This window comes from Colias eurytheme, chromosome 31 (genome assembly GCF_061535395.1).
Source record: "Colias eurytheme isolate Ceu_HAF_F1 chromosome 31, ilColEury1 Martin Lab GWU primary, whole genome shotgun sequence".
NCBI classification, from domain to species: Eukaryota; Metazoa; Arthropoda; class Insecta; order Lepidoptera; family Pieridae; genus Colias; species Colias eurytheme.
Window position 1 is genome coordinate 4128093 of NC_143010.1, and position 15052 is coordinate 4143144.

At 33.3% G+C, this 15052-nt stretch overlaps 1 protein-coding gene and 1 long non-coding RNA gene across 4 annotated transcripts in view; both read right to left on the reverse strand.

The window, feature by feature from the left end:
- The window catches only part of LOC149895542 (segmentation protein cap'n'collar-like), a 140351-nt gene that overhangs the window by 113110 nt on the left and 12189 nt on the right, over positions 1 to 15052 (reverse strand). For 2 of the 3 annotated variants that reach the window (XM_090118940.1, XM_090118941.1), the window contains exon 1: positions 4069 to 4381. Coding sequence is in view for 1 of the 3 variants with exons in the window: in XM_090118943.1 (XP_089975069.1) it covers positions 7068 to 7148 (81 nt within the window). In the remaining 2 variants the exon portion in view is untranslated. Of the gene's footprint in view, positions 1 to 4068; positions 4382 to 7067; positions 7155 to 15052 lie in introns of those variants that run through there. The other variant, XM_090118943.1, reaches the window with a different exon arrangement.
- The window catches only part of LOC149895543 (uncharacterized), a 208525-nt gene that overhangs the window by 29160 nt on the left and 164313 nt on the right, over positions 1 to 15052 (reverse strand). The gene's annotated exons all lie outside the window — the stretch shown is intronic.

Below are 15052 nucleotides of genomic sequence, written 5' to 3' on the forward strand. Positions count from 1 at the left end.
ATATTTATAAGTTTTGCTAATCTAAGCCGGGAACTCACAGGAAAACATTACGCTTACATTAAAACCACTACAAATCGGTCATCTTATTATAGACGTAAAACCGTAATAATAGAAATCAAATTAAATCTAAATAAGCAAATAGAGAATAAACATCTGTGATGTCAGCATCATAAAATACTGATGTAATCGACTATCTTGACCTTATTCTATAATTACTGTCCAGTATTTGCTGAAAAACATTGAAATATTAAATACTAGATTTCCGCCCGCGAAGGAAAACCCGCATAGTTCCCGTTCCCGTGGGATTTCCGGGATAAAACCTATCCTATGTGTTAATCCAAGTTACCCTCTATATGTGTGCTAAATTTCATTGTAATCGGTTCAGTAGTTTTTACGTGAAAGAGTAACAAACATCCATACATCCATACATCCATACATCCTTACAAACTTTCGCCTTTATAATAGTATTAAGATTAAGATTCTAACGTAATTGCCACCGTATTACGTCTAAGTTAAGTAATAATTCATAAATAAACAATATTTATTTTGGGTTTTTGCATTATAATTATTATTAATTCGATAGGTACGCAATTGACCCTCCATATCGCAAGTTAACATCGCAAGTAGGTAAAGTACTTTTATGTATAACGCAAGCTTATATTATATAAGCTTATATAAGCTTATATAAGCTTATATTATATTTTATGTTAAACAGAGCAAGAAATACACATCTGAAGTAAAATGTGGCTAATTAGTAATTAGCCACTTTTCGTTCGGGCGGTGCTCCCGTAGCGCTAATAGCGTAAGTATATACACCTATTTACTTAGAATATCGTTGTTTGTATACAATACGGATAAAAATTATATTGGTATGGATAAAAGTTATAATATATTATGTACATACTTATAAAAAAAAATCAAGGCAAATAGTAATGCCATATAAAAAAACTACCACTTAAAAATACCTTCAACACATCAGTTGAAAAAACAATCAATACACTGGCCCGTCATAAAATTCGCAACAACAAAATTAAATCATTTGATTTTTTAAGATATGACTCAAAGTCAAATTATACTGCTTTTACAAGCTTGCTTGCTTACTTGCTTCATAAAACTTATTTTAGCATTTATGAAAACACCTTTATTCATAGACTAGCTGTGCCCTCGGTTTTACCCGCATTGCTCCTCTCCTATTGGTCTTAGCGTGATGATATATATAGCCTATATGTTGACCCTATAGTAATATATGTATAATATTACTAGCGGCCCACCCCGGCTTCGCCCGTGGTACATATGAAAAATAGATGTTGGCCGATTCTCAGACTTACCCGATATGCACAGAAAATTTCATGAGAATCGGTCCACCCGTTTCGGTGGAGTATGCAGACTAACATTGTGACACGAGAATTTTATATATAAGATGTAAAATGAAGTTAATCCATGCTTTTGAGTTTAGCCCGCAGCACTTTTTGAGTTTAGCCTGGACATAGATACAGGCAAACAGACAAAAAGTCTATAAAACTATACTTATAGCTTCAATATCGATTATAGATCACACCCCAATTATTATATTCCATATACAATTTTGAAATTCATACAATTTTATTATTTAAGTAAATAACTATTGATTTTACTGAACCTTGGAAATTTTCCACACTCAGTACTTAATAAATCAATTGCACGCCTCATAAGCGAACCGTTGAGGTGGGTACTACTGTCACTTCGCGCAAAACATCTGATTTTTCAAACTTAAAATGTCTTTATGTATCATACATTGCACTTGTAAGATAATACATACACACACATATTAAGAAAAAACACTATTTTTAACGTTCATGATATTTTTGATGTCATTTTTGTTATTTAAACTAGTTAAAAAACAGTTTAAAAAAGTTCTGTCTTGGACGTCCGTGTGTCTGTATGTGCGGATCCTTTTTCTTGTTAACACGATAGCGACCGAAATACTTTACTAATCGAGTCTTTTTTTTTCTCTTACGCTTGAGTATGCTCAGGAATAGAACCCTTTCATTTTTCAGGGTCTGATTCGATGTGGTTTAATTGTTATTAAATAAACAAAAATAATAATTAATAAATATTTATTAAAAAAAAATTATGAGGCGTGCACTTTTGGATTTTCCAAATTATTTTTATCTCTATCTCTTTGAGTTTAAAACAATGTTGCATTTAATTATTTTCAATTATGCAGCTGCATCCATGTTATTAAAATTAATATTTGTAATATACATAACAAACATTGCTAATTAATATCTTAATACACGTTTAATATAATCTTTACTAATATTATAAAGCTGAAGAGTTTGTTAGTTTGAACACACTAATCTCAGGAACCATGGGTTGATTTGAAAAATTATTTCACTGTTAGAAAGCAGAACAATGAAGGTACAACTACAGCTAGTATTATTCACTACATAGCATAAAACAAAGTCGCTTTCTCTGTCCCTATGTGTGTGATATAAATCTTTAAAACTATGCAACTTTTGATGCGGTTTTTTTAATAGATAGAGTTATTCAAGAGTAAGGTTTTAGTATGTATATGTATAATTTTTTAGGTACTAGCTTCCTCCCGCGGCTTCGCCCGCGTGGTGTTTTGATAAAAGGTAGCCTATGTTCTTTCCCAGGGTCTAAAGATTGTCTGTGCCAAATTTCATCAAAATCGGTTGAGAGGTTTAAGCGGGAAAGCGTAACAGACAGACAGAGTTACTTTCGCATTTATAATATAAGTTGGGATTAGACACGGGTAAACCGTGGAGCACAGCTAGTATAATCCTATTAATATTATAAATGTGAAAGTTTGTAAGTATGGATGTATGGATGTTTGTTACTCTTTCACGCAAAAACTACTGAAGCAATTACAATGAATTTTAGCACACATATAGAGGGTAACTTGGATTAAGACATAGGATAGGTTTTATCCCGGAAATCCCACGGGAACGGGAACTATGCGGGTTTATCTTTGAAAATGCGGGCGAAGCCGCGGGCGGAAAGCTAGTTATAATTATAAAGCCAAAGTGCAATCCATCGTTATGACATTTTCATTCTCAACCAAGATCTTGATAAACAATATTGATTTGATAACATTAGATATACAGTTGATAAGCACATATTTTATGTAATGAAAACAAATTGGAACATTATCTATACTAATTTTTCTTGCCGGTTCTTCTCCATAGATACTGCTTTCCGAATCGGTGGTAAATGTAAAAATATGTATTGACGTTTCAAAAGTGCTTCTCTAAGAAGTCTAATTGAATAAATAAATGTTTGAGTTTGAGTTTGAGTTTAATATTATATAGCTGAAAAGTTTGTTAGTTTGAATGCGCTGATCTCAGGAATCCCAGGTCATTTCACTGTTAGATAGTCCATTTATCGAAGAAGGCTATAATATATGTAAGTAAACAATAAAATTAGTCCTATTAGTTTTAGAAGTAATGAAAACATTGAATTATATGGGTAGTTATTATAATATTAAGACTGAATGTGTCCTATTGTATAACTCTTCAAAACCCATGGATAAAACTTATGTAAGCTATACACGCTACAGTCTACTGTAGCAAGACATCGCGCATACATCTTGTTTTCGAAAAATGAAGGTAGGTTAGATTAGTGTCAAAGAATGAATTAATGTTCTTTGTTTGTTATAAATTAATAATTACTTATTTAAAACATTTAATTACAGGTGTAGGTAAGTTTTTTAATATTAATTTATGAATTTTCATAACAAATACCTGTGTTTTTAATGCGATCTTTATAATTAACCTATAGCATTAAAGGATATGAGACGTAAATATAATTGACTAAAGTAAAGTAATTCAAGGATAATATCGTAAAAATATGCTTGAAGTTTTTATAACAAAAAATCCAATAAGAATCCGGTTAGATGTTTTTTTTTGTACTAGGTACAGATAAAAAAAATACAACAATGTTTAAATTACGAATTTTTTCAAGGCAGTGGTTGCATGAATTACAGCCAAACAGCCAAAATACTTGTCGGCTAGGAATACCCTCGAAGTTAAAGTTAGAGAGGTTAAAAGTATTTTGCGACGTTACCGTTTCTCTGTTCAAGATAGTTGAGTTATAAATTTCTCAAGTTACGCTCCGTTACTCTTAATAACGGATAAAACACATTTTATACGTAAAACAAGAGGAAAAACAGCAAAATCAACTGCTTTTCATGAACTTAAAGAATCCACTGCAAATCCAATTCACAGCACTATGAGATCCAAATTGTTTCACTAAATAGATCACTGTTTTCACTATTATAATTGTTTTATTTGCGTTATTGCAATTTCACAATAATTTCAAAGTTTTATTAACAATAAACTTGATTACACTATACGGTATTTAATATGCGTCTGACTTCACTTTGGTTAAAACCGACTGACGACACGTCATTCCCGGATGACAGTTCGAGCGAGATAACGCTATAAGTTAGATAGAGAGACACGATTTCGTATGTTTTCGCAAGAATAATTATTATTAATCCGTGAATCACACACACGAGCACACACAAGTGCTAAGTGCTTTTTGTTGTTTATCTGTAATGATAAAATCCCATACTATATAATATTGCATTGTAATATTCGTGAGTTATCTTTTTTGTGAACAGCGCCATCTTGTGTCAAGTAGTGGAACTAAAACGAAAACATGTCACTGGCAGATGTTTTAGTCATTATAGACAACACTAGATGTCGCACGCCTTCGAGCTGATAAAAAATTTTGCAAACAAAAAGATAAAAGATTAGATACCTATCTATCAAGGTTATTCCAATTGACTATGATTGTAAAATTGAAGTAACTTTTCTATATGTTATAACCACTACATATATACGCATTGTCAATTGTCATATGGTACCTAGTTTGTACAACGCGAACGTGACGTAAAAACATTAATTATGGTGCAAATCAAATACACTGGGTGGGTAATGAATATCACGATGTATTATGTAGTTAATCATTCATACTACTGCCTTGAACTTTAATCTTTAAGCGTGTTTAATTAAATATTGATCTTTAACCGACTAGGATTGCAAATTAAAGAATGTTCATATCCTTAGGTATCTTTCTTTCTATTAGAACCTAATCAGGTAATAAAACACGTGGAACAGTGTAATCTTGATAAATTATAAAAAACTTGCGAAAACTGACAAGCGCCCAGTGTCATATCTTAATTCATACACAAACTGCTCTTTCATATCATGTTTATTCAAAAGATTTGCTATTTTATCGAGGAAAATGCCATAATTAGATATTAGTTGTATACGTAGTATATTATTATTAGTCTGTGATATTAGGTATATTTCACATAATAAATATTATGTTCGACCATCGATGTTCGACATACAAGACGTCTAGATAGAAAAAATAAATTAACATTGAAAATAATGTTGCATTTCCGTGTTACTAAATTAGCATGTTTTGGCGGGAAATTGCCGTTGTTTTTTTTTTCGATTATGGCAATGGGTGAAGACCTAGAGTATAATAGTTATTACAGTGAAGACATTTTGCCTGTGTTGCCTTTATTTTTTAAACATTACAATAACAAAATAAACATTGAAATTATAAATTTTACATTTCCGTGTTACTAAATTATCATGTTTTGGCGGGAAATTGCCAATTGTTGCCTTTTTGGCGAAGAATTTTTGCCAGTGTCAACTGTCAAGTTAAACAGATCATGGCTATAATACCTACATATTTGTTATTTTCTTTTTAATATTTGAAAGAACGAATATTGTTGTACATAGTTCTAAAAATAAATTTGAATTACTATGTACCTAATCTGTAGGTAATTTTTTTTTTTAATTCGTCGCATTCTGTTGATATTTTATCTGTGATATTTTAGGAGGGTAATTTTCATTAATTATTCTTTTTTGCAGAAATAATTATTTTCTAAAACCGGCTCAATTTTTCACACGAAGATATTTTGTCGTAACTTTTAATTAATGAAATGGTTTACAAATGGATACTGGGAAAGGCCTCCGATGAAAATGGTAAGTATAAAAACTTACGTTAAGTGTAAACTTAAGTGATAACTAGTACCTATGGAGATAATAATTTCAAATTACGCGACGTAACAAATTAAATAAAATGCTCGTCTCTGAAGTTATATTTTCTTGTAGATATCAATATATTTAAGTAGTAAGTTGTTTAGTAGTAGCATGGTCTAGTAGTCGCATAGAAAAAATGCATCTGGAATTTTAAAGTATTTTTTACGTACTCAGCGTATGCAAAACTATAACCTCCATTGAGTTTAGAATACCGACGGTGGGACACCCTGTAGGTATATTGATCCATGGTAGTAAGTGTATACTGAAGTAGGTAGGTATTATTATTTTCATGATAATTTTACGTTCCTAAAGAAGTGAAGTCCCGTGTCCCCGTAGTGGGGTAAGGGGCAGATGCATTATTCATACATCTGTTTCACTGATCGATTTTCTTTAGGGACAAGTAGGTGATCAGCCTTCTGTGTCCTGCCAGACCGAGACATTTTTTTTTTCTTCGTCTCCACCGGGAATCGAACCCAGGATCCCTCGGTTCTACGCTCACGCGTCAACCACTGTACCAAGGAGGCGGTCAACGTTCCTAAAGAACCTAGTCCTATTTATATTTTTATGAATGCCATTATAAGTAACTACAATATTTATTAAATTAATAGATGTAAATCGAAATATTACGACTAGCTAGCGTTTTTCATAGATTTAATTCTTTTATCAACAATCTTCATCTCGTATTTGCCACTTTTTCGTGTAAACCTAACCTATATTTTCATAGTAGATAAACAGAAAATTGAAGCTGCAAAAGACCATTATTATTGATAATTATTACAAGTATAATGGACCTTCTTCACAATGGGCAGCGTTGGGCGAGTAGAGGCAATCACGGCCTACGTCTATAATCGGCCGTCATTGTAGATGTTTATTCATAATCGCCGTATTGGCAAACATCGACCATTTATTGGGCCAAAGCTGCCCATTGTGAAGAGGGACCATAATTAGGAAAACCAAAGTATAGGAAAATGTTTTAAAAGGCGTAATTATCTAAATACATACCTGATGATATTTTTTATTAACTGCCGCTAAAGCAATAGGATCGGGGCTTAAGCTTCTCATCGTTGGCAGTACTTCCTCCATTTTTATCTGTTAAAAATAAAAAAATTGCTCAATTTAGAATCACCGATTTAGATTTTTTTTTGTTCGTAAGTACTTTAATAGGAATTGAGAATAAAAATAAAGTTTAAAAACTAAAACACGCTCTAAAAAGTATGAAACAACCAAATTGTCTCCGCTGATAGAGATTTGTTTAAACTTCAAAGGATAGAGACACTATGATTTTATTTTATTATCCATATTCTTTACTTCTATACAGTATACTAATACATATTATAAATCTGAAGAGTTTGTTTCTTTGAATGCGCTAATCTCGGGAACTACTGGTCCGATTTGTAAAATTCTTTCGGTGTAAGATAGCCCATTTATCTAGGATCGCTAAGACCAAAAGAAGCGGAGCACTGCGGGTAAAACCGTGTAGCACAGCTAGTTTTATTATAAGATTGAAAACCTAAAATTAACTCAGCCAAAAAAATCTATGACGACAATACTGTATATCACATACATGTAATTAAAAAACATGACCCGTTTTGACGCAGTCGGATAAACATTCAATTCATATAACAATCACAGTCACAATTTAGATTCAAAATGACAAGGTCGTCAACATATCAAATAGTACATTCATTAAAATACAATTTTGTTTGCAAAAAAACTTACTACTACAACGGAAACGATACTAAAAAATATCTGTAATCAGGATATTTTGTATCGAGTACAGACTAAAAATAATTATAATTAAATAATTTTTTTATCTGTATATAAATATTAATGATGATAAATTGTTTTTATCTATACACATTACACCGCCTCGTTGGTACAGTGGTTAACGCGTGTAGAACCGAGGGGGGGAGTTCGGTTCCTGGTGGAGACTAAGAAGAATAATGTCTCGGTCTGGCAAGACACAGAAGGCTAATCTACTTGTCCCTAAAGAAAATCGATCAGTGAAACAGATGTATGCATAATGCATCAGGCGTCTGCCCCTTACCCCACTAGGGGACAAGGGACTTCACACAAACTATTCTACTACTTATAAATACTATGCGGGTTTTTCTTTGAAAACGCGGGCAAAACAACGGGCGGAATGCTAGTCTTAATATATATAAATCTCGTGTCACAATGTTTGCCCTCAATGGACTCCTAAACCACTTAACCGATTATAATAAAATTCGCACACCATATTGTGCAGTTCGATCCAACTTGAGAGATAGGATAGTTTAAACATGTAGGTACCACGGGCGAAGCCGGGGCGGACCGCTAGTATTATATAAATGTTAACATTACTGTTTTATTTATAAAGAGATAATAGAGATAAAATCATTTTCAGAAACCTTGATAGTTCAGGAAATAATTCATCATTTTATCTTTAAATACAAGTTGATAGCCATTTTCATATCTTCATCACTACTCACTACATAGTACATATTATACAAAAAAAACAAAGTCGCTTTTTAGGGTTCCGTACCTCAAAAGGAAAAAACGGAACCCTTATAGGATCACTTTGTTGTCCGTCCGTCCGTCTGTCAAGACCCTTTTTCTCAGGAACGCGTGGAGGTATGAAGCTGAAATTTATATCAATTGCTCAGGTCTACTGTCCCTTGAAGCTGTGAAAAAATCAAACTTTTAAGCCAACGCAATCAAAAGATACAGCCGTTTATGCCGCAAATTTTCGACACTTGCAAGGGAATCAAAACCTACAGGGTGCTTCCCGTGAACTCAGAATCTTGAAATTTGGTACGAAGCAACGTCTTATAGCATAGATAAAGGAAAAATTACGAAAACCATAAATTTTTAGTTACATCACATAATATAATTATATTTTTTTAATAATTTTAAACTTATTTGTACGGTACTCGGTGCGCGAGTCCGACTCGCACTTGGCCGGTTTTTTTTCTGTCCCTATGTCTCTTTGCATGCTTAAATCTTTAAAATTACGCAGCGGATTTTGATGGGTTTTTTTAATAGATAGAGTGATTCAAGAGGAAGGTTTTAGTACATATATAATTTGTACTAGTACACGCACACTTTTTTTATAGTGTCACAGCATCATGACCCAGTTTTATTCGATAAAATAATAATAGCTAAAAATATATAGATAATAAATTCGTACTTACGATTATTATATTGTCTTATCTGTGAGATATCAAATATTTAGTCTATCTATAAGCTGAAGAGTTTGTTTTTGTTTGTTTGCTTGAAGGCGCTAACACCCACGGGTCAAAAAATTATTTTGAAAAATTATTTCACTGTAAGATAGTCCATTTATCGAGGAAGGCTATATATTATTACGCTAAGACCAACAGGAGCGAAGTAATGCAGGTAAAACCGTGGGACACAGCGTGCTTAAAACTTATTGTAAAACTAGCTGTCCGCTCCGGTTTCGCTTGTGATAATATTCATTAGCCTATATCACTCAGGGATAAAATACATATCTAACGGAGAAGAGAATAATTTTTGAAATCGGTTCAGTAGTTCCTGAGAAGAGCGCGTACAAACTAAAGTTTATTTGGTACTAGCTTTCCGCCCGCGACTCCGTCCGCGCGGAAAAATTAAATCATTCCTATTTTTATTTTATATAGGTAGTTTAAAATGATTCAAGTGCTTAAAAATAACTACATGTTTAAACTATCCTATCTCTCAAGTTGGATCGAACTGCACATGGTGTGCGAATTTTATTATAATCGGTTAAGTGGCTTAGGAGTCCATTGAGGACAAACATTGTGACACGAGATTTATATACAATATACATATATTAAGATTGAAGTCGATTTTGCAATGATATAAAATCACGTACTAGCAAAGTGATACGACGCGACGCTTGCAATTGATTATAGTCCGGGAGGTTGCTGGTTAAAACATATTTCTAAAGATATCTATAATAATATTTATAAAAATGAATCCCAAAATGTGTTGGTAAGCGCATAACTTGAGAACGGCTGAACCGATTTCGTTAATACTTTTTTTATTATATTTCTTGAAATACGAGGATGGTTTTTACGTAGAGAAAACGTAAATATGTACCACGGGCGAAGCCGGGGCGGACTGCTAGTTAATTATAGATTTAGTTAATCTGTAACAACTTGCTAATTTTATCGAATTAAATATATTTTAATTAAAATACATATATATATAAAAAATGTTGTATGGTTTTATGAAACCACGGTAAAAGTGAAACTGTTCGAACGGTTCCGAACACTGCTTTGTGTAGCGCATGTCGCGTGACGGTCGGCTGCCGAGTAGGTATACCTACTCGGCAGCCGCGATACACGCGACATGCGCGACACAGTCCAAAAAGTTTGAGACGATGTAATAAAAGTTTCACTTTAATAATATATAATATGTATTAATAAATATTTCAAAAATAAATATTTCAGAACAATTTTCACACACGGCACGATCTGATCCCATACTAAGCTTTCGCTTGTGTTATGGAAACCAGATGGCTGATAAACATACATATATAATTTTAAATAAATACTTCTAAAGATAATTAACACCCAGACCAAAGCAAACATCTATGTTCATCACACAAATATTTGCCCCGGGTGGGGATCGAACCCACGACCTCTGCCTTGGAAGGCAGGGTCACTACCAAGTTACCAACCAAGCCAACCGGCCAGTCAAATTTAACACTATTTGTTGAATATTTTCATAAATTAAGTATTGATTTAGTTTTTTTAGATATTGAATTTAATGATTTCGTGTTAGTTTAGTTGTACGAATTCCTGATAAAATCACTGTTATTAACCACTTTTTGATTTTAGATACATTATTTGTGATATTAATTGACAGATGAGTGAACAGAACTTATGAAATTTTTGAATTTACTATTTCATTAATAACTAGCTTTCCGCCTGCGGCTTCGCCCGCGTTTTCAAAAAAAAACCCGCATAGTTCCCGTTCCCGTGGGATTTCCGGGATAAAACCTAGCCTATGTCACTCAGAAATGATGTAGCTTTCCAACAGTGAAAGAATTTTTCAAATCTGCCAAGTAGTTTCGGAGCCTATTATATTCATACAAACAAACAAACAAACAAAAAATCAAACCTTTCCTCTTTATAATATTTGTATAGATGTATAGATATGTAATTTTTTTTAGTACAGAACTAAGAAAAACTTGTACCGTTCGCATTGCAATAATTTATTTTTAAAATTAATTATTCTTCATTTTACTATAGGTACGTACAATATTATAATTATGGACCACCAATTTATTAAAAAATGTTAATACAACGATATTATTGTAGATATAGATTCCATATTGCAAGATAACACTGAGTTTTTTGTCATACTATACTAACTACCTATCGTCGTCGTCGACGTCATCGTCGTAATCGTCGTTGGCCTATTTGATCTATGATAGATTATATGCAGTTACATATTATTTACAAAGTAAAATTTTATTAATGTACGTAAGTTATTTTAATTACTACCTATACTACAGTATACATAACGATTCGTATAGTCTGACCGTTGCTACTTCGAATGTACTTCGATGGCTTTTTCTACCATTTTCGTAACATTTTTTTACTCCGCTTCTATGGGTCGTAGTATACAGGTTTCAATAAATAGGCTGATCAACACCTATTTATAATTCAAGGTTGTTTTTTTGTGTATCAGGATATTTTTATCCGACCTACTCCAAATCAGTTTTTGTTTTCAAGGTTACGCTTATATTTATCACTAGCTTCCGCACACGAATTTGTACGTGCATCCCCGTTTTTCCCCGTTCCCGCAAGAATTTCGGGAAATCTTTTATTAGCGGATGCCTACGTTCTAACATCTACCTGCATGCCAAATTTCAGCCCGATACGTCCAGTGGTTTGGGCTGTGCGTTGATAGATCACTATATCAGTCACCTTTGACTTTAATATATATATAGACTAGCGGCCCGCCCCGGCTTCGCCCGTGGTACATATGAAAAATAGATGTTGGCCGATTCTCAGACTTACCCGATATGCACAGAAAATTTCATGAGAATCGGTCCACCCGTTTCGGAGGAGTATGCAGACTAAAATTGTGACACGAGAATTTTATATATAAAATTATACCTTTAGAATACTGCGCCATATTTTTGGTAAGAAACTAGGTAGTATATTATTTTGTATTATAAATTATAATATAGTATTGTATCGTTAGTGTTGTATGTTTAAAATGTGTGCACTGGACGCATGTGGTGGAATAAACCTTTTCTATATATTTTCAAATTCAAATTATATTTATTTGCAAGAATGTAGTTACAAATTATAGATGTTTTAATTACAATATTATGTGGCGAATACATTCTACCCATCGATTGGGTGTGCAAATATTAAAATAGAAAGTTAATTAGTCTAATTATTTAAATGTACACATGATTAATTTTTCACAATTACACGATTTACTACAGTATGTATGACTAGCGGTCCTCCCCGGCTTCGCCCGTGGTACATGTTTCGCAATAAAAGGTAGCCTATGTTCTTTCTCAGGGTCTAAAGATTATCTGTGCCAAATTTCATCAAAAATCGGTCCAGTAGTTTATGCGTGAAAACCATACATACAAACCTTGCCTCTTTATAATATTATTAACAAAGTTAACGTAAAGTTAAGTTATAGATAACCATCTACACTATCTACACTAATATTATAAAGAGGAAAACTTTGTTTGTTTGTTCGATTGTAATGAATAGGCTCATAAACTACTGGACCGATTTTAAAAATTCTTTCACCATTAGAAAGCTACATTATCCACGAGTAACAGCAGTAGTAGGTTTTTCTTTGAAAATGCGGGCGAAGCCGCAGGCGGAAAGCTAGTATTAAATAATAAAATCTCCAGCTAGCTCTCGGTCTGTGACCTTTGAATAACACCTTATGTAAACATAGGCAGCCGGACTTCACAATAGCGACGTATTTAGTATGCGTGGAATATTTAACGGTTTTAAAACTAGGTTTTTTTACAGGCCTTATCTTCACTTGTATGTTTGTATGTAATCGACATGTATATGTATACTAGTGGTCCGCCCCGGCTTCGCCCGTGGTACCTACATGTTTAAACTATCCTATCTCTCAAGTTGGATCGAACACATGGTGTGCAAATTTTATTATAATCGGTTAAGTGGTTTAGGTGTCCATTGAGGACAAACATTGTGACACGAGATTTATATATACACTAGCGACCCGCCCTGGCCCCCGGCTTCGCATGGGTGCAATGGCGGCCGGTTGGTACCGCTGCAAACACTACGTCCCGCAATTTTTAAATCTGTAATATCTTCGAAAATATTCACTTAAATCATACGGTGTAAAGGGCCATATAGATCTATATTAAATGAACAATGTATTCAAGGTATTTAATTGGTTAAGGATTAATGCTGTATTGGTTAAAATCGCATCGAAAATTAGCCATTATTTGTCGTAAAAAGTAAATGACAAAAAAAGTTATTGTGGATTATCCATAAGAGATAGACATATACCATCGCTGACTTTTCTGTAGACCTTTTCAATTTGTATAATAATTAGTACATTATTTTGATAAAACTCGTAGGGTTCAGCCTGCGTTTGCAATGTAAGCGGAAAAAATGTAATTTTTTACGACATCACATTAGAAACCTCAAAAATAACAGTACTTCTCCACTATTTAATGGATGTTATTATACATATAAACCTTCCTCTTGAATCACTCTATCTATTAAAAAAAACCGCATCAAAATCCGTTGCGTAGTTTCAAAGATTTAAGCGTACAAAGGGACATAGGGACATAGGGACAGGGAAAACGACTTTGTTTTATACTATGTAGTGATAGTGATAGTGATGATACTAGCGGTCAGTCCCGGCTTCGCCCGTGGTACCTACATCCTACATGTTTAAACTATCCTATCTCTCAAGTTGGATCGAACACATGGTGTGCAAATTCTGTTGCCCGTAGCGTGATGAAATATAGCCTATAACCTTCCTCGATAAATGGGCTATCTAACACCGAAAGAATTTTTCAAATCGGACCAGTAGTTCCCGAGATTAGTGCGAACAAACAAACAAACAAACAAACAAACTCTTCAGCTTTATAATATTAGTATAGATTAATAACTCATGTCTATTATTATATGTATGTTTTAGACTTTTTGATTTTATTCAAACTTTGTACACTTATCAAGGATCGGTGACAATACAATCATTTCATGAGTTTATCTTATTAAAGCATCTTTATTAAATTACTAGAGGTCCGCCCCGGCTTCGCCCGTGGTACATATTATTATTTCGTAATAAAAGGTAGGCTATGTCCTTTCTCGGGTATCAAAATATCTCCATACCAAATTTCATGCAAATTGGTTCAGTAGTTTAGGCGTGATTGAGTAACAGACAGACAGACAGAGTTACTTTCGCATTTATAATATTAGTATGGATTAGTTTTTTAAACTATATTTATTTGACTTGCTTCTTAATGTTATCTGTTGTTTATATATTATTTTTGTTTGTGATCTTGATAAATAAATGTTTCTTTCTTTCTAAATGCCTTTACGTGATACTAATTAGTAATTATATACTGATAAATAGCGAATTTTTTGTGTGTTTTTTATCAAAGCGATATTACGATTGGCACAGATAATATAATTTATAGATAACAAACACTACCGATAATATAATTTACAGAGTGCGTATTTAGGAAATATGTAATTATAGGTAATGATTTTGTGAGATAACTAGCTGTGCCGCGTTATACACGGACGAACCCACATTCAAAATCGAGTACCTATTTCATAGAGATCTAGAGAGATGCCAATCGCTTGCGCTGAGTACGAAACCGTGTCTCATAAAAAATTTACGCACACAACTGCAGTAATCAAAATCAAAACAATACTTCGCGTTGTGTGCGTGTCATCACACAAAAATATGAGAGCGACTATTCGTTCGCACACTAGATTGTAAGTGACGTACGTATACAGCACCGCTACAGC